This window comes from Pan troglodytes, chromosome 2 (genome assembly GCF_028858775.2).
Source record: "Pan troglodytes isolate AG18354 chromosome 2, NHGRI_mPanTro3-v2.0_pri, whole genome shotgun sequence".
NCBI lineage: Eukaryota > Metazoa > Chordata > Mammalia > Primates > Hominidae > Pan > Pan troglodytes.
This window is the reverse complement of record NC_086015.1, coordinates 174,203,565-174,231,289: the sequence shown is the minus strand read 5'-3', so window position 1 is coordinate 174,231,289 and position 27,725 is coordinate 174,203,565. Positions and strand designations below refer to the sequence as shown.

Below are 27,725 nucleotides of genomic sequence, written 5' to 3'. Positions count from 1 at the left end.
AGTTTCCTTGCCTTTACTATAATTCAAACCAAACAAGGAGAAATCATAGTGTTTTGAAGCCCCATCTCCATAAGTTATCTTTTAAGATGTCACTGACTTCTCTGATTCTTTTTCTCAAAGCTCTGTTTACTAGCGAACTTCTTAGGCAAGAACAGGCCAAACTCAATGAAGCAAGAAAGATTTCGGTGGTAAATGTAAACCCAACCAACATTCGGCCTCATAGCGACACACCAGAAATCAGAAAATACAAGAAACGATTCAACTCAGAAATACTTTGTGCAGCTCTGTGGGGTATGTTGGTGCTTTTTTTTTTTTTTTTTTTTAAATAACCACTCATTAACGAACTGACCCTCAAACATTAAAAGCCTGTGGATCTTGTCATCAAAAGAACACTGGTTGAATCCTGGGTATTAGAGACCTAACCTGGGACTATCTTGACCTCAGGAGAGACCAAAAGGAGTTTTATATGTAGAAATAGCTGATACGCTACTAGCCAGGATGACGAGATTAGATTCAGAGCAACCTTGTCACACAATAGTGATAGGCTAAAGCCAACAAGAGAACTAGCTACCACTGAATACATTGAGTGGGCAAGGCAAAGCCTATAATCTGATCAATCAGAGGCGATTTGTGTCTGGCACTTTGTGATATACCCCACCTTCATTCTCCATGATCCATACCACATCCTGCAAGGGGAATATGAGCATAAATAATGGCATAAACCTTTATTTCAAGCTGAAAAATCAGCCCAGAGTATTTTTGTGAATTACTAAAGGTCATAACCCTAGCAACAACAAGATAAAACTTGAAAAGAACAACAAATAATTTAATGAACTTTCCTTTTTAGTTTAAAACATCAATCTGCATTTCTCATGAAAAAGATCTGCAGGTTTTAGCTGACCTCAAACTCAGGAGAGGCATGATGAGATTCTATCAAAGTCTTGGTCTGTGTTACTATAAACATCTCATACAGATTAAGGAAGGACATGTCCCCTATGTACCCACTGAAAATACTAGGCTTGGATTGGGGAACCATAATTTTAAAAGGCTGAAAGCATTTGAGATGTTAGCGGGGAAGAGTGTGAAGCCTAGGAACTATTTCATGATAGAGGCTCTGTCCTCTGGAGAAGAGACAGAAGAGAACAAGATAGCCACATTTAATACTGAAAGGATTAATATATGGACAAAAAAGCAGACATTTGTGTTGATCAGAAGATAGAAGTACAAGACATAAGAGAAGTTAGAGAGTTACATGTTCATGAATAAAGTACACTGCACAATGAGCCTCTCAATGTGTGTGTGTGTTGAGGGGTGGATGATACATTTCCCTAGCAATAAATTTTTAGGATTACAACTACCCAGACAAAGCCACTTATGTGCCTGTGCTTCTGTAATAGGGATTACTGCATGGGTGTTGGGCTGCACTAGATTTAGAGACCTGAGAAGTCCCTTAAAGTGAGTATGTCTGTGACTCTCCAGCTATTAACATTTCTCTTGAATGGGTTTATCATTTCCCTAAAAAAGAGCAAAAACTTGAGGGTATGGGGCATAAGATAGTTACATTTTGATTCAAGAAGGAGGAAGGGCCTTTCTTCCATTGGAGTATGGAAATGGAAATTCCACTGTATATTGAAGGTGGGTAGGCTAGAGACCACTGCATAGGGGTGGGGGTGAACCTTGGGGAAGAAGAGAAGTGATTTATAGGGAGAGCCAAGAAAGAAGTGGTTTTTCCAGGAAGGGAATAAAGGCAAATTATGCTAGCTTCACATCTGTGCCTAAGGCTCCTATTGACAAGGACTCTCTGCATTAGGTAGTAAATAACTAGATGTATGAATGCTGCTAACTTTATAAAAGAAAACTGTAATTTCATTACCAGAAGTACAATGATTTAATTATTATGTCAGAGCTTCTACATTCATTAGTTTATATTTACCTACTTGCCCATTAGTGTATATTTACAAGTCACAGTTTCTTATATTTTATAGGGACTCTCGATGCAGAAGATTAAAGTTCGTGAAAAGTCAGTCTTAGGGTGCTTCTTAAATTTACAGGTGTAAACCTTCTGGTGGGGACTGAAAATGGCCTGATGCTTTTGGACCGAAGTGGGCAAGGCAAAGTCTATAATCTGATCAACCGGAGGCGATTTCAGCAGATGGATGTGCTAGAGGGACTGAATGTCCTTGTGACAATTTCAGGTATGTTACTAAGATGATGAGTCCCCCAGGTCCATACAGCGGGAAAGGGATCCACCTCATTTCTACACAAACAGTTAGTTCTGCCCTTCCCAGCTAACAAACAACACAATAAAGTATAGCAGTATAGCCAGAGTGAGATTGCCCACATTTTGTAACACTGGGAATTCTGACCTCCAAAAAGAAGTCTCTCACCTCTGCATTAAATCTGAATTAGGCAGAGACACACCACAAAGGCTATATATTTATAGCTCTTTACCTCTGTCAGGACTCAGCAAGGATCTTCAGATGTTTTTAAGGTTTCTGCACTCCAGTTATTACCACATACAGACAGAATATCAAAATGCAGGCTTCCTAGAGGGACATTTAGTAAGCAGAAATTTCTTGGTCTCTTCCCTCAAAAATTCTCTTGCTTATAGCCCACTGATGTTTTGGCAGGTGCAGCTGGCATACTGGGTGATCAAGTCTACAAAAAGATTTGAGTGTGGGAATCATTACTGCTATGCTCTGTGGCTTTCTGATTCCCAAAAAGAGCCTTAAATAGGAAAAAAAAAAAAGATGGAGACAAAAGTGAAGGCCTTGTAACAAGTTAAAAATGCAACCTAAAAGAGGGTAGTTTTGTTGAAAGTTTTTTTTCTTTTTGGTATTTGAAGGAGTTTAACGAGTAACACCCGTCACTTCCCCTCTCATTCCATCTAGTATGGAACCAACTTGCTATTGCACTTTATAATCACCTAGGGAGATGTGAAAATCTAGGCTGCACCCCCAGACCAGAGTCAGAATCTCTGGGGGTGGGGTTTAGGCATCAGGAGCGTTCATAGTTTCTGATGTGTTTCCATTGTACAGCCAAGTTTGAGAACATGGATTTATGCTCAGCCATTGTTTCACGAAGAGACAACACAGGGATGCTGGTTTGAACTTTCCTCAAAGTTCAGCTGTACTTCCATTTTGACAAAATGCTTTTGCTTGTCACTAAACTTCCTCTTTCTTTTACCTTTCCACTGAATGCTCAGTTTCATCTCTTTTTATTCTCCCCAAATAAGGTTAACCAGGTAAATTCCTTTTGTATTGCCATTTGAGTTTAATCCCATGTAGTCTTTTGTTCTGGTTAATTGCTTTCCTGATTGCTATACTACCAAATCAAAATGAAAACTGCATATCTGCCAGTCAGCTACCAAAAGTGGGAATGCAACCAGAAAATTCACATTCAGACTTCATTATGTTGTTAGTGGCACATCTTCATTCTTAACAGTGTAAGCGTTTCCTGTTCTCATGAGGCACAGATAGGGAAAGGAGAAAATGAAAATAGGAGCAAAAGATTCTTGAACTAACCTTGGATTCATATTGACATAGAAAGGAGGAAACACTGGCTCTCGTGTCCATCCTAGCTACTGTGATCAATGTGGATTCTAGGCCTTTGGTTACAAAATTGAATACTGACCACACAATGATTCCCTTAGTTTAGGTGATGAATGTGCTCTCCTGTCAAATGCATGTGTAATGCTTTACTAAGTTCTCTTCTGCTGGTATATATTCATCTATAAAATATAAAACTTTTTTTGGGAGAGGCCGAGGCGGGCGGATCATTTGAGGTCAGGAATTCCAGACCAGCCTGGCCAACATGGTGAAACCCCATCTCTACTAAAAATATAAAAATTAGCTGAGCGTGCTGGGGGTGGCACCTGTAATCCTAGCTACTTGGGAGGCTGAGGCAGGAGAATCGCTTGAACCCAGGAAGCGGAGGTTGCAGTGAGCCGAGATCATGCCACTGGACTCCGGCCTTGGCGACAAAAGTGAAACTCTTGTCTCAAAAAAAATAAATAAATAAAACATTTTTAAAGCCTAAGATAAAGAAAAATAAGTATCCAAAAAATAAAACCCATAGAGCTAAATTTATCATTAGTTAGGAAGAGTCATCCCAATGGACATTTTATCTGGTGCAAATAATCAAATGGAGTATATCAAGTTTTGCTACTTGTGTACTCTTCAATATTGTCTAAATATTTTATCATCCTATGAATTCTTTATTCCAAGATCACTTTACCAAAGGGAACTTTAAGTTTTCAAGTTTGCATCCTTTTTTTCCTTTTCTATTTTTGTTCAGTATTCCTTTCAGTGACTTCAGCACCATAAACCTGCCCAGTATAATTTTCTGAACCCATATTATCCTCTTGTTTGTTATTAGGTTATACGGTGAAGGAAAGGCAGGTGCCAAAATGCCCAGTTGCCAACACTTCTTCATGTGATTGATCTAGAATGTTCTGGAACTCTGATCACTCTGTTGAAGAGTTAGCTCTTACTAAGTTCAGCAGACACTGCTTTGCATTGGGAAGAGAGAGTAAGAGCACATGCTCAAATAAGAAACCACCTGAAGATAAAAGACATTGTAATTTTGTGATGTGTCTAAAACACGTAGAGCTATTTTAACCATAAGTTCTGGCAGAAACACCATTTTAATGACAAAGTGCTGGGGACACTGGTTATTATGCCTTCATACACACACACACACGTAAATAAATTAGAAATAAATGGAGGTGGGGAAGGAAAAAGTGAGAGCTGTCACAGCAATTTGAAATTAAACCTCTATTATTTCAACAGGAAAGAAGAATAAGCTACGAGTTTACTATCTTTCATGGTTAAGAAACAGAATACTACATAATGACCCAGAAGTAGAAAAGAAACAAGGCTGGATCACTGTTGGGGACTTGGAAGGCTGTATACATTATAAAGTTGGTAAGTCTCAAGACGTGGAATTATAAGTTTGGTCTGTTTACTCAATCAGACTTATTTAGTTAGGTTTCACCTAGTTTTTTCTATCAGATTGATGATGCATGTGTGACCAGCTTCAGATGTTGCTGGAACCTTCAGCATTATTTATATTTTTTAAAAGCCAGATTGATGAAATTGAAAGAGTGCATTCAGAATAAAGTCCTAGGCTCCAGTTTGAACATTTATATCTACTTTCTTCCAAAGACTCATTAAAATGACAAGAAAAGAATAAAAATGCCATAAGCCTATGAGGACAGTGGGACCAAGAGAGGAGAAGAAATGTCGGTAAAATCGAAAGAGTAGCTGAGTGACTGGAAAAAGACCTAGAATACCAGGAAATTCTGAATTCTGAATCTGCAGTGAGGAAAATGATCAAAATCAATCCAACAGAACCTGGAAAGGCCCAGGAACTAAGGCCCCAGGGGAATCTGAGGTGGAAGTGGAGGTGTAAGGTGGGACTGAAAATAGAATTGTTAGAAAATTCATGAGCAGCAAGTCTTCCAGAACCCAGTCTCCACCTCTGAGTAGTTAGGCCACTACCTTCCTCTGCTGCAACAGAAGATGAAAGGTTTGCACAGCCAATATGATGCTGGGAATACTTGTGAAAACACACACACATACACATCCCTCTAACCCCTACTTAGCTCCCAAATAGCCATGCCTATACTCCCTGGGAAGAGAATGTAAGAAATGTCTTTGGAGAAACTAAATGGCCAGAAAGAAAAGATGTACAGGTACTAACATTTGAAGTGCCATGAAAAAAGCTTGCTGCCTAACTACCCTAAAGATAAGCCTGTCTATACCAAGGAGTGGAGAAATTCACAAATATGAAGGAAACCTAAATAAACAGAAAGAAAGGACGTTAGAAGAAACAGGGATAATAAGGAGTGGAAGAAAATGTAAAAAGAAAGGAAGGAAGGAAGCAAGAAACTATAATAGCTTTACAGAGATTAGAAAACTTCTTTCTATAAAACAAGAAAAGGGCTGTTAAAAAAAAAGGGTAGAACAAAGTAGGGGAAAGTCATTTAGAGACCAAGAAAAAATTTTGCAGACTAAAATGTATTGGCAGAAATAAAAAATGTAATAAAAGTGTTAGAAGATAAGGAATTCTCCTAAAGAGTAGAACAAAAAGCAAAGCAGAGAAAATATAAGAAAATAAAAAGATCAGTCCAAGTGGTTCAAAATCTAAGTAATAAGAGTTTTAGAGAATATGAAATGAAAGTATTGAAGAAAGAATATAAGAAAGGTATCTAGAACTAAAAGCCTTGAAATCGCATATTAAGAGGATTCACTGAGTGTCCAGCATACTGAATGAAAGAAAGACTCACAAAAAGACATATCAACATGATATATCAATACCTGGGAAATGAGAAGGCCTTCAAAACTGGCAAAGCTGTCACAATATAACTAAATAAATAACAAACAGTTTACATACAATAGACCCAGAATAAGTGTGGCCTGGGACGTCTCAGCAGCAATATAGAAGCTTAAAAGACAATACAGCAAGGCCTTCCAAATTCCCAACAGAATTATTTCCAACTAGTATTTTATAGCCCTCCTGTGTTAAGGGTTAAGGAGATATATATATGTGTGTGAGTGTGTGTGTGTGTATACACATATACATACATACATACAGCTGTATATATGTATGTACATACATATATACACATACATATGTGTATATATATATGTGTATATACATATATAGAGAGAGAGATTATGAGGAATTATTTCACATGACTATACTATACAGGCTGAAAAGTCTCAAGATTTTCAGTCAACAAGCTCATTCAGACCCAAGAGAGCCAAAGTTTTAAGTCCAGTTCAAATCTGAAGGCCTGAGAACCAGGAAAGCTGATGGTGTTGTTCCACTATGAGCACTGGTAGGCTCAAGACCTAAGAAATGCTGATGCTTCAGTCCAAGTCTGAAGGCCAGAAAAGACTGATGTCCTAGCTCAACCAAGCAGGAAGACTCAGCCTTTTTGTTCTAGTCTGGTCTCCAAATGATTGCATAAGGCCCACCCACATTGGGGAGGGCAGTCTACTTTATCACACACGATTTACTCCTGTCTCGAAAATTTACTTTTCATGCACCATTTCTCAGGAAGCAACTGAAGGATGTGTTCCACCAAAATAAATAACTAAACCTAGTAGTCCAGGAAGATGAAGAAAATACCCAGAATGATGGTGAAGGGAACCTGGGGTGACAAGTCTGCCACAGGCCTAGAAAGAAATAAGTCCTGGCAGAGTGGGACAATGCAGGGTTCCAGGAAAGATGCCTCCAAGAAAAATAAAATGGTATAAATAGATGACCTGCTGCGTTTGACCATGTTGAAGGGCATTTATTAGCAGAAAGTTTACATGTGCTTAGAGAGAGATACATAGAAAACAAGTATAAAAAAAGGGGGGGGGAAACAAGAAAGGAAATGTAACCATGGTATACTACATACCTCAGTCATGAACAATAATAATTTTAACACTCAATATTGATTTAACCAAAAATTTAAAATATAGCTATATTTAGAGTTTACAGAAGTAAATCGTGAGTGCATATGCATAAGAAAGAGAAGAAGCTAGAGAGAGAAGGAAATGATGTGAGAAATTAAATCCTTTCCATACTACAAAGTCAGTAAATAATGTGTGTGACTGAAAAAAAAAATCAAGGAATAACATTATAATCATGTTATTTAGAAATCTGGAAACAAATTGCTGAAAGAAGTAGTTGAAAGAGTTGCAAGCGGTTGTTTTTACGGAGCAGGAATCAGCAGGGAGGCAGGTACTTGGTTTTCATAAGCCCTGTAGAGTTCTTTGGCTTTTTAAAATAGGTACCTGTAAGACTTGTTCAATCCATAGCTGATAAGAAAATGTGTGGAGGCTTTTAAAATGTGTACTAGATAAAATACATTAATTATTTAACATAAAGAATGACAATAAAGGAGCAGCGGAGGAACTTTAGACACCTTCAGTTCAAAGGAGTCCATGATGTGGTCTCAGAAAAGTATGAGACACGTTTGAAATTTTAACCAGTCAAGTGGGTCCAATCATGTGTGATGACATAATGTCGGCTGAAATCTAATCAAGTGTATCAAATACAGAATGTGGAAACAGAAGGGGCATGCTATAAAGAAGAGCTCAGAAAGCAAGAACTTCAGTGTATCGCATTCTGCCAACTAGAAAGGGGACTCTATTTTGAAGCAGAGTCTCCACCTGCCTTTTCTCTAATTTCATTCCAGGTGACCTTCCCAGATAACCTTGACACAATACTAGGAAGTGTTGGGGCTGGCTAGTGAACCTGAAGGCTTGGTGCCTGAGAAGGACACGTTCCTCACTTAATAACATGTCACTCACAGTTTTACAAAGGAAAAAAAAAAAGCCCCTGACCTTACAACATTATCTATGTCTTACAACATAGATAATGTATGTATTGATAAGTATAAAAAGCAGCCTTTGTGCCAGGCACAGTGGCTCACGCCTGTAATCCCAGCACTTTGGGAGGCCAAAGCACGTGGATCGTGAGGTCAGGTATTTGAGACCAGCCTGGCCAACATAGTAAAACCCTGTCTCTACTAAAAATACAAAAAATTAGCCAGGCATGGTGACGGGCACCTGTAATCCCAGCTACTCAGGAGGCTGAGGCAGGAGAATCACTTGAACCTGGGAGATGGAGGTTGCAGTGAGCCGAGATGGTGCCACTGCACTCCAGCCTGGGCAACAGTACGAGACTCCATCTCAAAGAAAAAAAAAAAGCAGCTTTTGGAAAAAAAAAAAAAAAAAACATTTAATGTCTGTAAACATATGTGGCCAAAGCCACATCTACATCTCGCCGGCACTTAGCACAGAGCCAGGCCCAGGGAAATCAGTTAAGAAGTATTTGTTTTTTAAAAAAGGAATGGATGTTCAAAGGACATAGCTTTATTCACAAACCAGACCACATGCGGGAATGTTTTTCTATAGCAGGCTGGGCAGCAGTGCAAGCTATTTGCTCCACTGCACATTTTTGTTCAGGAATCACAATTATTTGGTACTTTCTAATAGGATACCCTGGAATACTAATTTTTTCTTGTCCTCAATCTGATAATTTGGCAAAGTATAAAACATACATCCCATCATTCTCACACCAAATAGAATTCAGATTCATATGCATATTTGGTTTTCTTTTGAAAATAGTGAGCTGCTTTCTTTGAGAACAGGTCATGTTTTCAGGGGAAAGCAATAGAAACAATTTCAAAGCTGTTTCCTTTTGAGTATTTTGCCTTTATTACTTGGCATTTGTTAGTCCAAAGATTTCTAGTGATCAAATTTTGTGTCCATAAACTAATACTCTATGATTACAGAGCAATAAAATTCATTGCAGGAAATAATGCAAAATTTCTGAATATTATCTCTTGCATATACCTGACAAGTGTTTTTCAAAAACATCAGGCTACAGGAATCCTATTTGACCTGCACATCTACTGTTGGCCCTTCTAACATTTCTGACGTCTTCCTTCTAATCATTGCCGTCCCTTCATTGTCCTAACATCAGTAGGCTGATCTATATCCACACATCTAAAGTAAAATTTAACCAGGGAGCAATATCTGGTAATTCTCTATCAGAAAACTTGAGACCAGCTTAATTTTCAGAAACACTGTTTGCCTTAGTTATCCAAAGAACCACTTGTAGTTTCCACTTAGCTTCCCCTATGAAATTCCAGCCACAACAGCACTGACATCTTCTTGTAGCACGAGTATTCTAGTATGTTCAAATTCTTGTGAAATTTTAAAAATATAAAATGAGAATAAAAAAGAAAAGCAAATTGTATATCCAAGAGTCATTTAAAATATTTCTTGATTTATCTGAGCCTATATGTGCTTAGATAAGTTTTCATTTTCAAGATGATTTTAAATTTCTTTAAAAATATGAACCTATTTATTTCTTCTTTCACCCTGAAAATCAGCAAAATCTGAAGGGATTTTTTTTTCTTTTCTTTTTAAAATTTATTTTAGATCCAGGGGGTACATATGCAGGTTTGTTTCATGGGTATATTGCATAATGGTGAGGCTTGGGCTTCCAGTGAACTCATCACCCAAATTGCGAACATTATACGCAACAGGTAAATTTTCAGCCCTTAACCTGCCACTCCCCTTTTAGAGTCCTCAGTGTCTATTATTTCCAGCTTTGTGTCCATGTGCACCCCATTGTTAGCTTCCACTTATAAGTGAGAACATGTGTTGACTTTCTGTTTCTGGGTTATTTTACCCTAGGAGATTGGCCTACAGCTCCATCCACGTTGCTGCCAAGGGCACGATTTCATTCTTTTTATGGCTGCATAGTATTCCATGCTGTATATATACAACAGTTTCTTTATCTAATCAACCATTGATGGACAACTTAACTTGATACCATGACCTTGCTGTTGTGAACAGTGCTGCAATAAACGTACAAATGCAGGTGCCCTTTTGATTTAAAAAAAAAAAAAAAAGTTATTTTCCTTTGGGATTTACCCAGAAGTGGGACTGCTAGGTAGAATGGTAGTTCTATTTTTAGTTCTTTGAGAAATCTCCATACTGTTTCCCAAGGAGACTGAACTAACTTACATTCCCACCAACAGTGTATAAGCATTCCCTTTTCTCTGCAGCCTCACCACCATCTTTTTTTTTTTTTTGACCTTTTAGTAATAGCCATTCTGACTGGTGTGAGATGGCATCTCATTGTGGTTTTGATTTGCATTTCTCTGATGTTCAGTGATATTGAGCATTTGTTCATCTGTTGGTTGGCTGCTTATATGTCCTCTTTTGAGAAATGTGTGTTCATGTCCTTTGCCCACTTTTTAATAGGATTTTTTCTTGTTGAATTGTTTGCATTCCTTGTAATTGGTTGGATGCATAGTTTGCAAATATTTTCTCCCATCATGTAGGTTGTCTCCTTACTCTGTTGATTGTTTATTTTGCCACGCAGAAGCTCATTAGCTTATTAATTAAGTCCCATTTGTCTGTTTTTGTTTTTGTTGCATTTGCTTTTGAGGTGTTAGTCATAAACATGTTGCCTAGGCCAATATCCAGAAGAGTTTTTCCTAGGTTTTCTTATTACAGTTTTGGGTACATTTAAATCTTTAATCCATCGTGAGTTAATTTTTGTATATGGTAAGAGATAAGGGTCTAGTTTCATTCTTCTGCATATGGCTAGCCAATTTTCCCAGGGTGTCCTTTCCTCATTGTTTATGTTTGTTGACTTTGTCGAAGATCAGTTGGTTGTAGGTATGTGGCTTTATTTCTGGGTTCTCTATTCTGTTCCATTGATCTGTATGTCTATTTTTGTATCAGTACCATGCTTCTTTGGTTATTACAGTCTTACAGTACAGTTTGATGTCAGGTAATGTGATACCTTCAACTTTGTTCTTTTAGCTTAGGATTGCTTTGGCTATTTGGGCTCTTTTTTGGTTCCATATGAATTTTAGAATTGTCTTTTCTAATTCTGTAAAAAACAACATTGGCAGTTTGTAGACTGCTTTTGGCAGTATAGTCACTTTAACAATATTGATTCTTCCTATCCATGAGCATGGGATGTTTTTCCATTCATTTGTGTCATCTATGGTTTCTTCATCAGTGCTTTGTAGTTCTTCTTGTAGGGGTCTTTCACCTTCTTGGTTAAATGTATTATCCTAGGGGTGTGTGTGGGGTGTGTGTGTGTGTGTGTGTTATTATAAATGGGATTGAGCTCTTGATTTGATTCCCAGCTTGAGCATTATTGATGTAACTGATTTTTGTGCATTAATTTTGTGTCCTGAAACTTTACTGAAGTTATCAGCACTAAGAGTCTTTTGGAGGAATCTTTAGGGTTTTCTAGGCATAAGATCCTGTCATCAGCAGAGATAATTTCACTTCCTCTTTTCCAGTTTGGATGCTTTTTATTTTTTTATCTTGCCTGACTGTTCTGGCTAGGACTTCCAATACTATAGGAGTGGTAAGAGTGGAAATTCTTGTCTTGTTCCAGTTCTTAGGGGGAATGCTCTTAGCTTTTTCCCATTCAGTATGATGTTGGCTCTGGGTTTGTCATATATGGTTCTTATTATTTTGAGGTATGTTCCTTCAATGCCAAGAGCTGTGGATCTTTTCCTAGGTTTCAGATGAAGAGATCAGCAAAAATAGTCTAATAAACACTTTATGTCATGAAAAGTTATAAAGCAAGTAACTGGAAACTTAATGTCATTTAAGTATATTAAAATTTTTCATACCTAGTTTCTTTAGGACTCAGAATATTCTGTTTCTTGAGATATTTTACCAAGAAACTGACTGCCATGTGTACCAACTGTGGATTACGAATTCTCTAAGAATTAGAATCCACACTTAACAGCAAAAGATTCAGAAGGCACTTAAAGGATTGTTCAATTTCTCAAGGTCATCACTGTAAACATTGCTTATTATTCTATCAGAGACACACACGTAGGTAAGAGTAATGGAGAGAATGCCAGACAACAGTCTGTTCTTCTATTCTTCCATTCAGTAAGCATTTATTGAGTACTACTTTGTGTAGGCAAAAGCATTGTGGGGACTCAATCATTTAACTAAGCTTCTGTCCATAGAATTTACAATGCTTAATATTCCATCTTTCTAAAGAGTAAAAGGATTTGTCAGTATTCGTAGCCCTTTAAGCCACTAACAGAACCCAAGACTCCTAACACCCCCCTTTCGTTAGAAGCATAAATAAGCAATTCTTTCACTTGGTAATTGGAATTCAAATATAAATAATAAGCAAATGGCAGCCTTTATATCTGCCCATTTGCTAATTTTTCTACCATCTTGCCATATCTGCTCTCAGCTACTTAAATGTGGGTGAACGTAAAAGCCAGGCAAGCTAACGTGAAGGAAATTATGCACATTCTTATTACAATGAATATCAACATCAAGACCTAGTGTTAAAGACAGTCCTAAGCAGTTATATCTCTGGATGATGAAAAGAGTCTTCAATATAAAGCAAAAGCCATAAGTGTTCTGCCAACCAAAGTTCGCTAAGGGAAGCTAAATCAGTATCTATGAAAAAAATCCCACACCAGGAATATCACCTTCATGAAGCTGACACCCAACATCAATATTTAAATTTACATATTGTTGCTTATACATTCATTAATATTAATACAAAGAACTTGAGTAAATTGATGTACTTTTTCACTCATAATTTTTCTATTACAGTTAAATATGAAAGGATCAAATTTTTGGTGATTGCCTTAAAGAATGCTGTGGAAATATATGCTTGGGCTCCTAAACCGTATCATAAATTCATGGCATTTAAGGTAAGCAGGGATGTGATTATCTAAAATGTGCTTTTTAAAAATTTTCTGTTTCTACCCATTAATAAAATAGTCCATATATACCAATACCAATTTTCATATAGATAATAAACCTGTTTTAAAAGTGTAGGTACTCTAGGGTTTATTGTTTCAAAAGTAAAGACTGAATATTTGTAAATGCTATAAAATTAGATTAAAATTTGGGTATGCCCTCCTCCTTGAGATCTATGAATCATCATCCTCAAGAGGCATTTAGAATGGTTAGTAGGCATAGCATTGATTATGATCTTATGCAATGACATTTGTTATAAAGCCACCTAAACCAGGGTATTCCCTGATATTTTGTTTGAAAAAGGCAGACAGGCCGGGCGCGGTGGCTCACGCCTGTAATCCCAGCACTTTGGGAGGCCGAGGCGGGCGGATCACGAGGTCAGGAGATCGAGACCATCCTGGCTAACACGGTGAAACCCCGTCTCTACTAAAAATACAAAAAATTAGCCGGGCGCGGTGGCGGGCGCCTGTAGTCCCAGCTACTCGGGAGGCTGAGGCAGGAGAATGGCGTGAACCCGGGAGGCGGAGCTTGCAGTGAGCCGAGATCGCGCCACTGCACTCCAGCCCGGGCGACAGAGCGAGACTCCGTCTCAAAAAAAAAAAAAAAAAAAAAAAAAAAAAAAAAAAAGAAAAAGGCAGACAAATGGCAGCACTGAATCTCAGAGTTAAACTGAGTCTCTTTTAATCCTCATAAATCTTTCTGGATGAAGTCCCTAAAACTCAGGTGATGCTTATATGTCCCCAGTGCTAACTTACAGAAATGACCTAGTTTCTCTGCATTCTTCTATTTTGATTGCCTTTTCATTTTTTACCTTGTCTAAGTCTGTACCCACCATGGTTGGATTGGTCACTCATGAGATTTGCCAGGAGTGGGATGGGGATGTGCTAGTCCTGTTGACCCCAGCTCATGAAGCTGACACCCGAATACCAGGAGGACCAGTACTTACAGGCACCCAGATGTGTTCAGAGCCACATAACCTATCCATAGCCCAAGTGAACTTATCTTCTGTTTTCTCTCACGCTCTCTCTCTGATCTCTCTCTGTCTCTCTCTCTCTCAGCTTATGTCTGTCTACTTCTTTATGTCTCATTGGCTCTCACTTTTTCTCCCCACCTTTATGACTGTTATCTCCATTTGGCTCCTTATTATTTTCTGCCACATTCTCATGAAGGGCAAAACTGCCCTTGGAACACCATGTAGGCCCACTTCAGAGGTGAATCACTTCTATCTTGTTCCCTTAGGGCAGATGGCTTCTGATGTGCTCAGGAAAATAGATTCATTAATGGAAATGGGCTCCCCTCCATGACCTCACTTTTATGGAAAAAAATTGGAATGCATTAGGTTACTAATAACAAGGGATAACTCCTAAAAGCCAAAGTGGTACTCCTGTTCTGCCAAAATCTGTCTCCACAAAAGCTTTTCAATCAACATCCCATTCCGATTCTTGCTCTGAAGTTATTGCCATTATTTTATGACCCAGAGACACATGAGAGAGTGCAAAATGTTCTTTCTGACAGACCCTATCCAGCCCAGAAAGAGGGAAGAGCAAAGGCAAAGACTTGAACAGGAAAGACTGGAACTGGCAAGAGGCCAAGCCTTCCCATAGGACAAGGACAGGACGCTAGAGCTTCCCATGCTGTCAGAATGGTGTTAGCAAAAGATGAGAAGAGAAGGGTCTGAGAGGTAGCAGTGGCATTATAGTTAAGGCAATTGTAGTTTCACAAATGCTCTCCCAGATCTCAAGGCCCAAAGGTAGAGCGTGCTTAAAAAATAGCAAAGGAAAATGGCAGAGGAACACTTGACAGTTAGTTGGGGCTTGGGCTCTGGATTCAAACACAGAGAACTTTGACAAACTTGGCAAGACCTCTCTTTTTGCTTTCTAGTTAAACCCAAATAGTCAATGCAAGCCATCAATCTTGTGATGTTCCTCTCCCACCTCTTTCTCTACCACCCAAACCCAAGTCTCAGATTCCAACATTAAGTTAAGAGAAAGTGCCAATCTTATGCCCACTCATTCACTGAAGAAAAATCCAAACCAGAGCATGCCCATTAATACTAAACTGGCTGAGAAAACAGCCGGCCTTGGCTGTCCCTCCCAGGCTGTCTCTGAAAGGGTAGTTGCTGTGGATGGGCCTGGTTGCCACATGGGAAAGAGGGGGGCCAGAGAGGTGACTGGGCCTTCTTCAGAGGACAAAGGCCAGAAATAAACAGGAAAAAACAGCAATACCCAGGCACCAGGTTTTTAATATACATTACCACTATCAAAATTTACACCTGTGCACCAACTTAAACTTCACTGCCCCGAAGGACAAAGGGTAGAGAAAGGGGCACAAATGGATGCTAGACCCTTCCTCCTAGGGCCAGAATATCAACAGACCTAAAACTGAAAGAGAAATTTTCTAGTTTTTCACTTTAATAAAGTTAGAAGTTAACTTCCTCTAGACAGTGGCTAAAGGAAAAAAATTAAGATGCCTCTTTGAGTGATGTGGATACTAATGGGGTGACTTTTAAAGTCTTTTGCAGATCTCCAGCACAAGCCTCTGCTAGTTGATCTCACGGTAGAAGAAGGTCAAAGATTAAAGGTTATTTTTGGTTCACACACTGGTTTCCATGTAATTGATGTTGATTCAGGAAACTCTTATGATATCTACATACCATCTCATGTAAGTACTCAGAAGTAGACTTTCAAGGGCTCTCTGTACAACAGCCTGCATGTAGAAAGAGATTTGTTTTGCATAGTTTCAGTAGAAGTCATGCACAGTTTACTAACCAGCAAATGGGCTTTCGTTCTTCATTAAGTATACTGCTTTTAATAACTAAAATATATAAATTTAACTAATTTTTATGACTTCCTAAAATTGGGGAATACATAATAGAAATCATTTAGCATTTACATGTTGTCTCTTTGGACTTTAGATTAAAATGAATATGATATATTTCTTTCAAGGGCATGAATTATATTCGGTAGACAAATTTCCACATTCAGTTTTTGAAGGGAAATTCGTTCATTTTATGTTAGAGAAAGCCAATGGTCAGGTACTAATTTATTGCAGAAAATTCTTTTTTGCTATTTTTAGTTCCTCTCTTCAGCTTGAGGGCAGTGTGGTACAGTGGAGTCAGACACAGTGGCTCTAGCATGTATTAGCTTTGCAGTAATGGACACAGCAGGCAGCCTCTCCAATCCTCAGCTTTCCCATCTGTAAAATATGGATAAAAAGACTTATCCCATAGGATTATCATTAGTATTAAATGAGGTAATGGATCTAAAGCAGTTGGTACGGGGCCCTGCAAATTGTAGATCTTCTTATTAGCCCTAAAATATTCATATTACTATCCTGACATATTGCTTGAAACATAACTGTTAAAGGGAAATGCTGCATATGGATTCACTTATTAGGATTAAGTGTAGTGTAAAGTGTGTGTCCTGTGTGTAATCCCAAGACTAACATACAGGAGAAACTATTTATCAGGAATGTTTGAAGCTACTGCTGACTGGTATTTTGAGAGTTTTAAGACTTTATTCTAATGAAATGCAATAACTAAAAGAAGTTGTTTCAGTATATTACGTACACACACACGACTGCCATTCATTGCTGCATTATTACCACTTTTAACTCATGTGGATGTGGGTGAACACAAGGACTCACAGCTCACATTCCTGGTGAGGCAGCTAAGGCGTAACTATGATAATCCTCAACTCTCTTAGTCCAATCTATCATGCACATGTTGGGCTGCCATGGCATTCTCAACTAGGGGATCACAACAACATCACATTTCCTTTCCTAGAACAAATTAATATACACTTATTTCAATAGTGATTTTTTTTTTTTTTTTTTTTTTTTTTTGGATACGGAGTCTCACTCTGTCACCCAAGCTGGAGTACAGTGGCATGATCTCGGCTCACTGCAAGCTCCGCCTCTCCTGGGTTCACACCATTCTCCTGCCTCAGCCTCCCAAGTAGCTGGGACTACAGGTGCCCACCATCACGCCCAGCTAATTTTTTGTATTTTTAGTAGAGACGGGGTTTCATCGTGTTAGCCAGGATGGTCTCAATCTCCTGACGTCGTGATCCGCCCGCCTCGGCCTCCCAAAGTGCTGGGATTACAGGCATGAGCCACTGTGTGCGGCAATAGTGATTTTTTTTAATGAGTGGTAATTCTAAATATTTTTTCTAACCAAGACATGAATTATTCTGGCATTTAGACACCCAGATAAACAATCCTATATATATATTTTTTTCACAGATTATTTTGGTAGTTCATTTTGACCCCACTTAAGCTATCTCCATTAGATTCAGCTGGCTTACATTCTCCTCATCTTTTTTTGGAAGTGGTTGTGCTAATAGAAAACACATTAATTTCAACGTCAGCAAGATATACACAAATCCCAACTCTACCAACAAATACTAGCACAACTTTGGTTAAGACACAAAGCCCTTCTGAGATGCAGTTTCCTCATCTGTAAACAAAGCTATCTACCTTGGGGAGCTATTGTACGTACTAGAAATTATATATGTAAAGGGCCCCATGACTGGCACATAGTAGGTGTGCCATAGATTTACATGCTCTTTTTAGGAACAGGTAAATTGAATTTTTAATCTAGTGACTAAGTTTGATTTACCAGGGTATTTTACAAGTCAGTGGTTAAATTAAAGCAAATTTCAGTCTTTAGGGTGACAATGAAAATAAACAAAAACCTCTTTTTTGCAGTTGTTAGAGATGAATAGTCAAGGAGTTTTATTTTTTAAAAGAATAATGCTTGGCTTTTCTTTGTCTTCTAGATTCAGGGCAATATCACTCCTCATGCTATTGTCATCTTGCCTAAAACAGATGGAATGGAAATGCTTGTTTGCTATGAGGATGAGGGGGTGTATGTAAACACCTATGGCCGGATAACTAAGGATGTGGTGCTCCAATGGGGAGAAATGCCCACGTCTGTGGGTAGGTTAACCATTCCTTATCTCCTTCAGCAGTTACACCCCCCAAATGAAACGAAAATCAAGAAATGTGAAACAACCATTTGATTCCACAAAAAAAAAAAAAAAAAAAATCTGTGAATAACTCTTGTAAGAGTTGCTTTGTCCATTTATCTCAAGTCATTTGTCATTTTTGTGGTTAAGATGTGAACAGATGCTGTGAGTTATTGCCCATCTAATGTTTTTAATGCAGTTTTGGAAATTCCTTTTGACAGCCTACATTCATTCCAATCAGATAATGGGCTGGGGCGAGAAAGCTATTGAGATCCGGTCAGTGGAAACAGGACATTTGGATGGAGTATTTATGCATAAGCGAGCTCAAAGGTTAAAGTTTCTATGTGAAAGAAATGATAAGGTAAATCCGTTTCAACATTTGCATTAGTGTTTGCATTTTAAGAGACCACCAGGTACCTGTGAAACCTTCATTTTCCTTTATACTGATTTGAATCACATCTGTGTTAAACAATCAATATTATCTTGAAATGGCATTATTTGGTTTGATCCATGTGAGCACTCAATATATTATTCACATGTCAAAAACTACATAAAAACATTTAGAAATTTCTTGTAAACCTCTTAGAAACTTTTGTGGCCTGAAGGCCTTATGATGACTCAGCAGACACCCCAAATTCTCCTAAGCACTTAGAGCAGTTGGCCCATCATTAATCATCTCACAGTGGGTCAACTTTATACTTCCACTTTTAGACTTTTCACAAAGTCACTTTCAAGACCTAACCAATCACCTTATATTCACCTTTAAATCCAAAACATTTGATGTGTAGAAATATAAGCTTTTTAAAAATGTCACCCATTCCTTAAGGAATGCACAATCACAAACTCAACTAGTGCCATGTCTTGTGTCATTCCAGCCATGTTTCTTCTGAAATGTCATAGGTGAACTGTTTTCCAGTGAAATTGGCTGTGTCCGTCTGGCATGATCAGTGACCTCAGAGGGGTATTCTGCAGCAGTACTGCTTCTCCCTTACCCTCCCTGTAGAGTAACCCCGAGGTTTTAGTAGCTAAGCCATACTGCATTTGTGAATTCATCCTTTGTGGCTGTGGCCAACATAGAAATGCTGTCCCCAAAGCCACAGACATAAACGCCTATAGAAAAACAGTATGATGGGTTGAATTTTTGTATATCCCTTTGTCCACCCCAGTTCCCCAAAGGTCAGGTTGGTCTTAGTCCAAACCTGGTGATGTGGGCCTAAACTATATTCAACCCTGGCCCACTACTCTGACCTGATGTGGTCTGGGTGGACAGTAGCTGCAGGTGGCAAAGATGGTTCCAGCCATTTAGATTTCCTAGAAAACAAACATAACCTAGTAAAACTCCAGCTCCCACCCAGTCTCTAAGAATCAAAAAACCAGGAGTGATCTGGGTATGGATACCCACATTCTGATTGAAAACCTACCCCAACAGGGCTGTTCCAAGCCATGCCACACCCTTAGGAGTAGGCTGGGGCCACACCAGTGTCTGCAACCCAAGGTTTACAGCCAGGGGCACACAACTTGGAGGGAACAGCAGCCCTTTCTTTTCTTCATTGTGGTTTTCCGTAGGCCCTCTCTGTCCTTCTCCGTTTTGATTCATTGACCCTAAGAGTAGCATTACTTTCATATGCAGCATTAGGTGAATGTCAAGCATTTCCAGAGACCTCCCTAAGAAGTTGTTGTTAGCATTCTTCTGAAGAAGCTATAGAAATGAAGTAGCAGAGACTTTAGACTAGTGACAAAAGCAAATGCCTCGTACCAAAGTTAGGTATTGACTGACTGAAGGGCTAGGCCATAGCCCAAAATATTACTTTCCTTGGGCAGTGGTTCTTTAACATTAAACATTCAGCTCAAGCAAGCAGTAACCCAAATTTTTCTCACGTTTGTCAGTTGTTTGATAAAATGACTTAACAGACTCAGACCTAATGGACTGTGGTTCTCCTCATTAATGCTATGATCTCATTTGCCCTGGGATATGCCACCATCAGCAGAGAAACCATGCGTTAACTCTTGAAATGCCAAAATGAGTAGGCATTAAATACCTTGCCCTATCTGATCACACTATTTAATGTTTTTATCTTAAATTTAAAAAACTGAAATCTGAAACTGTATGATAGTCAGTAGGCCTAAAACTCCCCCTTGACTTTGAGAATTTGAAGGGATTCCCTTCCATCCTGAAGTCTACTTTCTTGTCATTTAAGGGTGAGAGAAGGGAAGCTTCTGTGCCTTTCTAGAAATTAACAAAGAACCTGTTGGGTCCTATGCCAGAAATCCAGCACGTTATCCTAGCATGAAACTCCCTTTTAAAAAGTGAACACCCAAAGAGATGTTACAAATGAAGATATAGCCCCTTCAGCATCTCTGGAGACCAATACCACAATAAGGAATAATAACAACCTAGGAATAAAGGCAGGAGTTTTTACATAGGATGCACGATATCCAAAGGGACTTTATAAACACAAGCCATTGAGTCTTAAGACCTGACACATGGCAAGGATAGGACATGTGAGAGAAAATGGATGGACGGTTGAAGAAAAGAGGGGAAAAGACCATGCAGTTGAACTAACTTCTTTTTAATTTCAAACAGGTATTTTTTGCATCCGTGCGATCTGGAGGAAGTAGCCAAGTGTTTTTCATGACCCTCAACAGAAATTCCATGATGAACTGGTAACAGAAGAGCACTTGGCACTTATCTTCATGGCGTTATTTCTAATTTAAAAGAACATAACTCATGTGGACTTATGCCAGTCTAGAGGCAGAATCAGAAGGCTTGGTTGAACATATCGCTTTCCCTTTTTCCTCTCCCTCCGCCCCTCCCAATACAGTCCATCTTTCAATGTTGCAGCCTGGTTGAGAAGGAGAGAAAAAGGTGGCAGGAATTTCCAGGAGATCCCCAAGAATGCTGCCTTGTCTGTGGACAAAGATGGACCATGTGCCCTTCGGAATTAGGGATAGAAACAAATATTGTGTGCTCTTAACGATTAAGCTGTGTTATGGTGGGTTTTCAGGTTTTTACCTTTTTTCTTTACCCCTTTACTCTGCAAGAATGGGGAAAGAATGCATACTGCGAAAATGAGTCTTTTAAATTCTGTCTGCCTACTAGTTTTAAGTATATGGTATGTTGTAAAATTTCCAATGATGAGAGACAGCACAATAAATGTACCTTATCTCCTTAGGCTGAAGGCCATAACTACATAGTGGAGTAATTTAAGAACTCTCTTGCCTTCACCAACCCAAAAGGTTGCTTTTTGATAGCAACTGGCTAATGAATTTTTAAAAAGAGAAGAAAAATACTAGTTTTCCCCTCTTTTGGGAAATAGATTTTAAATGGCTAACTACTAGCCTTAAAACTACTAGTCTAATAAAATCAACTACCACTTTTGTGAATCTGACAGGCCACATTTTTATATGGCCCTTTACAGAATGGAGTGTGTTGAATAGGATACTAACGCCATTGAGTTGAGCTGGCCTAGCGATGGAGGGACTCTCTAACACAACTTTCCCTCAGCTATTATGCAACAGATCAGGGAAAAAGATGGGATGACAGATGGGGTCAGACAGAACGAGCTTCTGGGAAACAAGCTTACATAGTCTTTTTTAAAATGCACAAAGCCTCCCAGCTAAGAGGTCACTTGGTTTGGGCTGCATTAGGACTAAGACTTTGTTGAGTTCTTTCTGGGACTTGGAGAGTGGATGATATTCAGGCTCTGAACATTCCCAGCTCTCTCCTGAGGGTGCCACTTTCTCAAGATGAAAACTGTGACTGAAAAAATTAATAATAAATGTTTCTGAGCTGCCTGTGTTCTCCCTGTGTGGGTGAGAGAAGGGACTAGACTCCTAAGCCTGCCTCAGATACAAGAGGCATCATTGGCTCCAATTTTAGAGAACTTGAAAGCAAGGCTTTGGACAAAATTTTGAGACCCTAATCACTTTACCTTCCTCCAAATTACCCAACATACGGTAAACAACATTTGTGCAGAAATATGTATGTATTTAGTTCAGGTTGACTTGTGTCCTTATAAACTCTTACTCAAATGATTTGAACTTTTATGCGACTGGGATTTTTTTTTTCCAAAGCTACAAGCATGGCCGCCTGTGGTATCGAGGTGTTGCAAACAATATCTGTGTTGCGCTTCCTGTTTTAACCTACCTCGTTTTGTTTGTTTTTGTTTCACTGTTCATCACAGCAGTGTTATCTCCAGGAGACATATAGAGAGCTCAACTGGCAATCTCAGGTGCATTTAACATTTTTAAAACAAAACAGTAGTTGACCAAATTTTTCTTCTTAAAAAATTGGAAGTTGGGGGAATCCAATGACAAAAACTAATGTGGCTTGTTTCTGGAGAAAATAATTACTGTAAATGGATCAAAAAAAAAAAAAAAAAAAAAAACTACGATCTTACTGACTTTGCCTAAATACACGAGCAGCTGATGTACTATTAATGAGAACGAAATACACATTAGGAAAATGGAGCCATTTCAATCTAGTGGTTTGGGCAAGATGGGGAAGAGAAGGGGAAACATTCTAGTTTCTGGATTACATTATTATGCCCCTCCTGAAAAGGTGGTTGTCATTTGCATTTATTTAAAGCAGGTAATATGCAGGAATGTAACTGAGGATTATCTTCAGGCAATCAGCAAGATATCCTCCTCATGGTCCCTTTAGCTCTCAAAAGCAATGAAATCCTCCTGTTCTCATTTTTACTGCTGTGGTTGTGCTGCTGAACAATACTATCTTCTCAAATTCCATGCCACAAATTCAGCAATAACTTTTTGGATTGAATTTAACAACTACTGTAATTGGATGCTGATGTGGACAAAATATATTGATTTCGATTTCACTCCCGAATGTGATTGCCACCAGCTCTTTATATTGCTGCTGTGGTATTTTAAACCAGAAGCTTCTTTAAATTATGTTGCAAACTGATCTTTGTTTTTATGTTTTGTTTTGTTTTTATTTCTAAGTGATAAGTTTGAAACACACAGCTTTAAATGATTTTTTTATTGTGGGATTTTGGGTACAGTTAAGAAATAAAAGGGAATCATTGTGTTTAAACATAAGGTAGTTTGTGAATGTATTTTTTAAAATCTAGATTCATTGAAACAAATCATAAGAAAACAATATTAATGCAGTCTTGTTTACAGTATGTACAGTGACATAACATAGAACATGAGCTTTTCTGGTGCCAACAACAATAAAACACAGACGTTAAACATCAAGCCATGCCTTTTATATTTTTGTACTAATATTTTACACTGAGTACAAGGCAAATCCAAATTTAAATGGGCCCCCCAGAAATCTGTGCTCTTTAAAAGACAGATATTTAAAGAATTCACTGAAGCTTTTATCTTCAAAAATAAATTTTCCTCCAGCAAGACAGACCCCAGCCCTGACATAAGGAGGCCTAGAACATGCAGAATACGTCAGAATGGTGTCCTTGTGGCTCATCCAAACTTTCTGAATTGCCTTAATTCTTTTTGGGGGTAGGGGAGGAACGGTTGTTTTTCATCCATTTTTATAGCATCTCAACAAAAAAAATCTTTAGTTTTGATCTTTTTATAGGTGATTTTGTCTCTAGAAATTGGCTCATTTTATTTTTATTTTCCTACAAAGAGAAACTGGAGAAACTGAGCCCTCCCCTCAGAGTAAGTTTCACTAGATCTGCCAGTTCTTACTGCTCTAAATTACTAATCATCCAGTAAAATCTACTGAGCCTGCCCACACCATAGTCTGGGTCTGGGGTCTGGCAGGTGACCATCATTCCTGGGTGCCAGTCAAAGATACTGTAGCATGGATTCCTGCATCAGTGGTGGTAGGAATGGATGACCAGTGAAGTTCCTTCAAATAATGAGGCTCTTCCCCCTGCCAGTTCCAGCCAGACCACTGTCATAACACACAATGCAAATGAAGACAGCTTTCACTAAGTTCCACATAAAATTGAACAGCTCTATTTTAGATAGATCTCATTATTTTTCTTGGAGACTTCTAAACAATCCTTCAAGAAGACCTAGAACTATTATTTTCATTAAACAGGGTATATTAAGTTATGGGTGAAATCTCACAAGGTCACCTGGACAGGGGCTCCATTTTTCTAACACTTTGACATTGTTTTCTAGGGTGCACTCCTAATATACTTTGCATCAAGTACATGTTTTTTAAAAACACCTTAGTTCCTGGTTGTCAAAACCTACTAACAATTTTTGTCTGTTCTTGTGACTCATTGGTAATTGGTGTCTCTGGTCCCTCCTGTCCAGTAGATTATTAGCAAGATGTGAAATTCCAGCCAGAACCATTTTGGTTTTATCCACTGCCAGAAAAGGAAGGGGCTAAAGTCTCACATTCCACGAAGTTTTTAAAAAAATGCTTTCCCTACTACTATGTGTACCAGTTCCCGTCACTGTATTCTTGAAACGTGGAAGAGCTCTTTGTGTTAACAGTGTGTGCTGTCTTTGAAAGTCTGCTTGAACAGGCATCACTTGCATTTGTGCTGATTGCTTTAAGATGTAAGATGTGCTACATTATTTTTAAGAAAGAAGATAGTTATTGATAAAACTTTAATTTTAACCTACTGCAGGAAAACATGAGAAAATCCACAGCATGCTGATAACAATTCTGAATGACGCTACTATGCTCTTTATATTCCAGAATCACCACTGGTACCATGTTCTGATCATTTCAACAGTCTCTAACTTGTTACCTTTTAGTTCATTCTTCAAAATTTAAATCTAACCAAATCAAGCAAAACGTAACCAACCAACCAAAAACTGACCTCCCCTGAGACTACATAGTTGTAACATAAATCTAAAATCCAAAAGTCTAAATTTGATTTAATTTACCTGCTAATATTTCTCATAAATGCCACTATATCTCCTTGGTCACTATATATCAGGAACCCTAAAGTAAGCTGTCCTTTCATGGATCTTAAATAAATTGGGTGTAAAATTGATCACTTTTCAGGAGTCCCAGCAAAGAAGAAAACCTCTTGAGAATTTGCAAGTTCAAAACTGACAATTTGTATATTCCTACCAAACATTTTCTAGGTTGTTTTTATTTCTACACCATTATTCTGGGAATTCTTCCATTGATAACTAGAATATTCAACAGTTTGCTTAGCATTAAACAGTGTGAGATCATAACCCTGTGCTTTGGACTTTATTCTTCTAGACCTGCCATTCCAGGAAGTGCCAGAATATACCAAAATAAAAATCCCCATAAAAGCATTTTTAAACAAAAATCCCTGGGTAATGTTTGAGTTATTTTAAATCTAGATCAAAATCTTGGATTCTTCTGAGTCCATGATGACAAATGTTTGGATGAAAAGTAGAAAATACAGTTAAAAATTAAAATGTCCCAAAGTTTACAGATTTTTGAGTTTGTGTACATATATTCAAACTCACTCCTTGCATGATAGGGTTTGGTTTTAATGGTTTATTTTTATCAGCACCAAGTTGCATTGCACTATTGAGGCTGAGCAAATGCTGGTGGAAAGGTGAGTTTTCATTTCCGGCAATGGATCATTATTTGTACATTGTAAATATCATGCCCAGCTACCCCTTTCCCTTATCTCTTCCCCTGGGATAAATGTTAAGGAATAGTAATACTTATTATGGTATGTTTAAGAAACCTTGGACATTACCCTGAATCAAAACTTCAAATGTTAGGTGGCAGCAGGAAACAAAAGATTACAGCTTGAATGAAATTTTAAAATTGAACGTTGTAAAACTATTTTTGAACATTTTAGCTGCCTTATTTATGTTAATATAACTGTAGAGAGATGCCAAATGTATAATATCAGAAGGGAAAACTACAATTTTGCTGTGCCTACAATTGTTTACATTTTTTAAATCTCCAGTTTTCAAAAGTATTTTAAATTGTCAAACATTTGCTAAAACTGGATTATAACCTCACCTGAGAATGAGAGAAGAAAATCTTCCTGGCATATTTTCCAATCTGAAACTTTTGGTTACTTTCAGGTATTTTTTTTCTTGCATACAAAAATCATTGAGAAAGTACTTTCTACAGTTATTCTAAGCAGTCATTAAAAATGCTTTGATAGGTTTCCCCACATGGTAACTACCATGTCCTGGAATATAATATGCTATCTTTGTCAAAATATGAATAATAAAACATTAATCGTAGGATGCCTCCTTGTTCCTCATTGCCACTTCCAAACTATTCTCCTTTCCTCCTCCTGAACACTCACTGTTTTGAAGCTGTTGACATCAGCCTCCCAAGTCCCTACATTACCCTCTTTTACTCCTTCTCATTGCTCAAGAATTTTAGGTTTTGGCTCACTGTTGCTCTCTTTACCACCACCCTGTCATCATTCTTGATTATTTCAATATCCACTTAAGACAGTCCTACAAATACCCTGGCTTCTTGGTTCCCTGATCTCGACCAGTGAAACTTATCATTGCTAATTACTACATCAGCTCCTTAAGTGATAGCAGACAATTCTTATTTGCTCTAGGTAAATCCCATTCAACCTCACCAAATAAAGATCATTGCCCCAGAAACCGAATCCTCTCTTCTGCATCCCCTATTCTATTTCACTGTATTTTGAGTTTAATTGTATTCTGCAGTGTATCTCGCTGTGTTCTGTATGCTGCAGTATCTCCGGTCTTCAACACCCTCCTTGGCCCCATTACCCTGTCTAACTGAAACGGCCCCATAGTCTCATAGACAGTTGTTTTTGGATAAACATAGAAACTGACCCTTTTGCTGTTAAAGCTTGAAACTTGTATTTGTTTTCCTTCAGGCCTCTCAAAAAAGTATCAAAGAACTGGAACTCAACAGATCATAGCACCAGATGCCCTCTTGCCCCTCCTTAGTTCCTGTTTTCTTACACATTGTTACATTTCTTCCCTGCTATATAAATGCCTAGTTTTGGTCAGTCAGGGAGATGGATTTGAGACTAAGCTCCCATCTCCTTGGCCGCAGCACCCGACCAAACCAAAGCCTACTTTCTTGGCAATACTTGTCATCTCAGTGATTGGCTTTCTGTGTGGCAAGCAGCAGGACCTAGACCAAACCTAGTGTTTCGGTAACGTAACTACCATCTTATTTATCTGTTTCTCTTCACAGAAAAACTCTCTATGGGGAACTGTGTATACTTACTGTCCTAAATTTCTCTCCTCCCTTGGTCTTTTGAACCAACTCAAATCAGGCTTTCATCTCTACCACAGCAGCTCTTGCTAAGGACACCAGCGACCTCCATGCTTTCAAATGCAATGGTTAGGTCTCTGGCTTCATGCTGCTTGAGTTATCTGCAGTCTTTGACACAGTTAATAATTACTTCCTTCTTGAAATGCTTTCTCAGTTCTGGGGCATCTTTCTCATGTTCTCTCACCTTCCTGGCCACTGCTTCTCAATCTCCTTGGCTGACTTCTTGGAGTGCTCCAGTCCTAGGCATCCCCCTCTAAGTGATCTCTCCCAGTCCTGGGGCTTTAAAAACTATACACTTACAACACCCACATTTTA

General features: G+C 38.4%; 1 protein-coding gene and 1 long non-coding RNA gene across 14 annotated transcripts in view; one reads left to right on the top strand and one right to left on the bottom strand.

Annotated features, from left to right (window-relative positions):
- The window catches only part of TNIK (TRAF2 and NCK interacting kinase), a 398,989-nt gene extending 375,525 nt beyond the window's left edge, over window positions 1-23,464 (top strand). For 8 of the 11 annotated variants that reach the window (XM_016940186.4, XM_016940185.4, XM_516876.8 and 5 more), the window contains 8 exons: window positions 121-291; window positions 2,052-2,195; window positions 4,791-4,925; window positions 13,131-13,231; window positions 15,792-15,941; window positions 18,059-18,218; window positions 18,469-18,608; window positions 20,832-23,464. In XM_016940186.4, coding sequence (XP_016795675.1) covers window positions 121-291; window positions 2,052-2,195; window positions 4,791-4,925; window positions 13,131-13,231; window positions 15,792-15,941; window positions 18,059-18,218; window positions 18,469-18,608; window positions 20,832-20,915 — 1,085 coding nt within the window. In that variant the 3' untranslated portion in view covers window positions 20,916-23,464. The remainder of the gene's footprint in view (window positions 1-120; window positions 292-2,051; window positions 2,196-4,790; window positions 4,926-13,130; window positions 13,232-15,791; window positions 15,942-18,058; window positions 18,219-18,468; window positions 18,609-20,831) is intronic. The other 3 variants (XM_063806396.1, XM_063806395.1, XM_054682360.2) reach the window with 1 other exon arrangement.
- Window positions 1-27,725, bottom strand: part of LOC129143652 (uncharacterized) — a 663,501-nt gene that overhangs the window by 32,455 nt on the left and 603,321 nt on the right. The window lies entirely within an intron of this gene.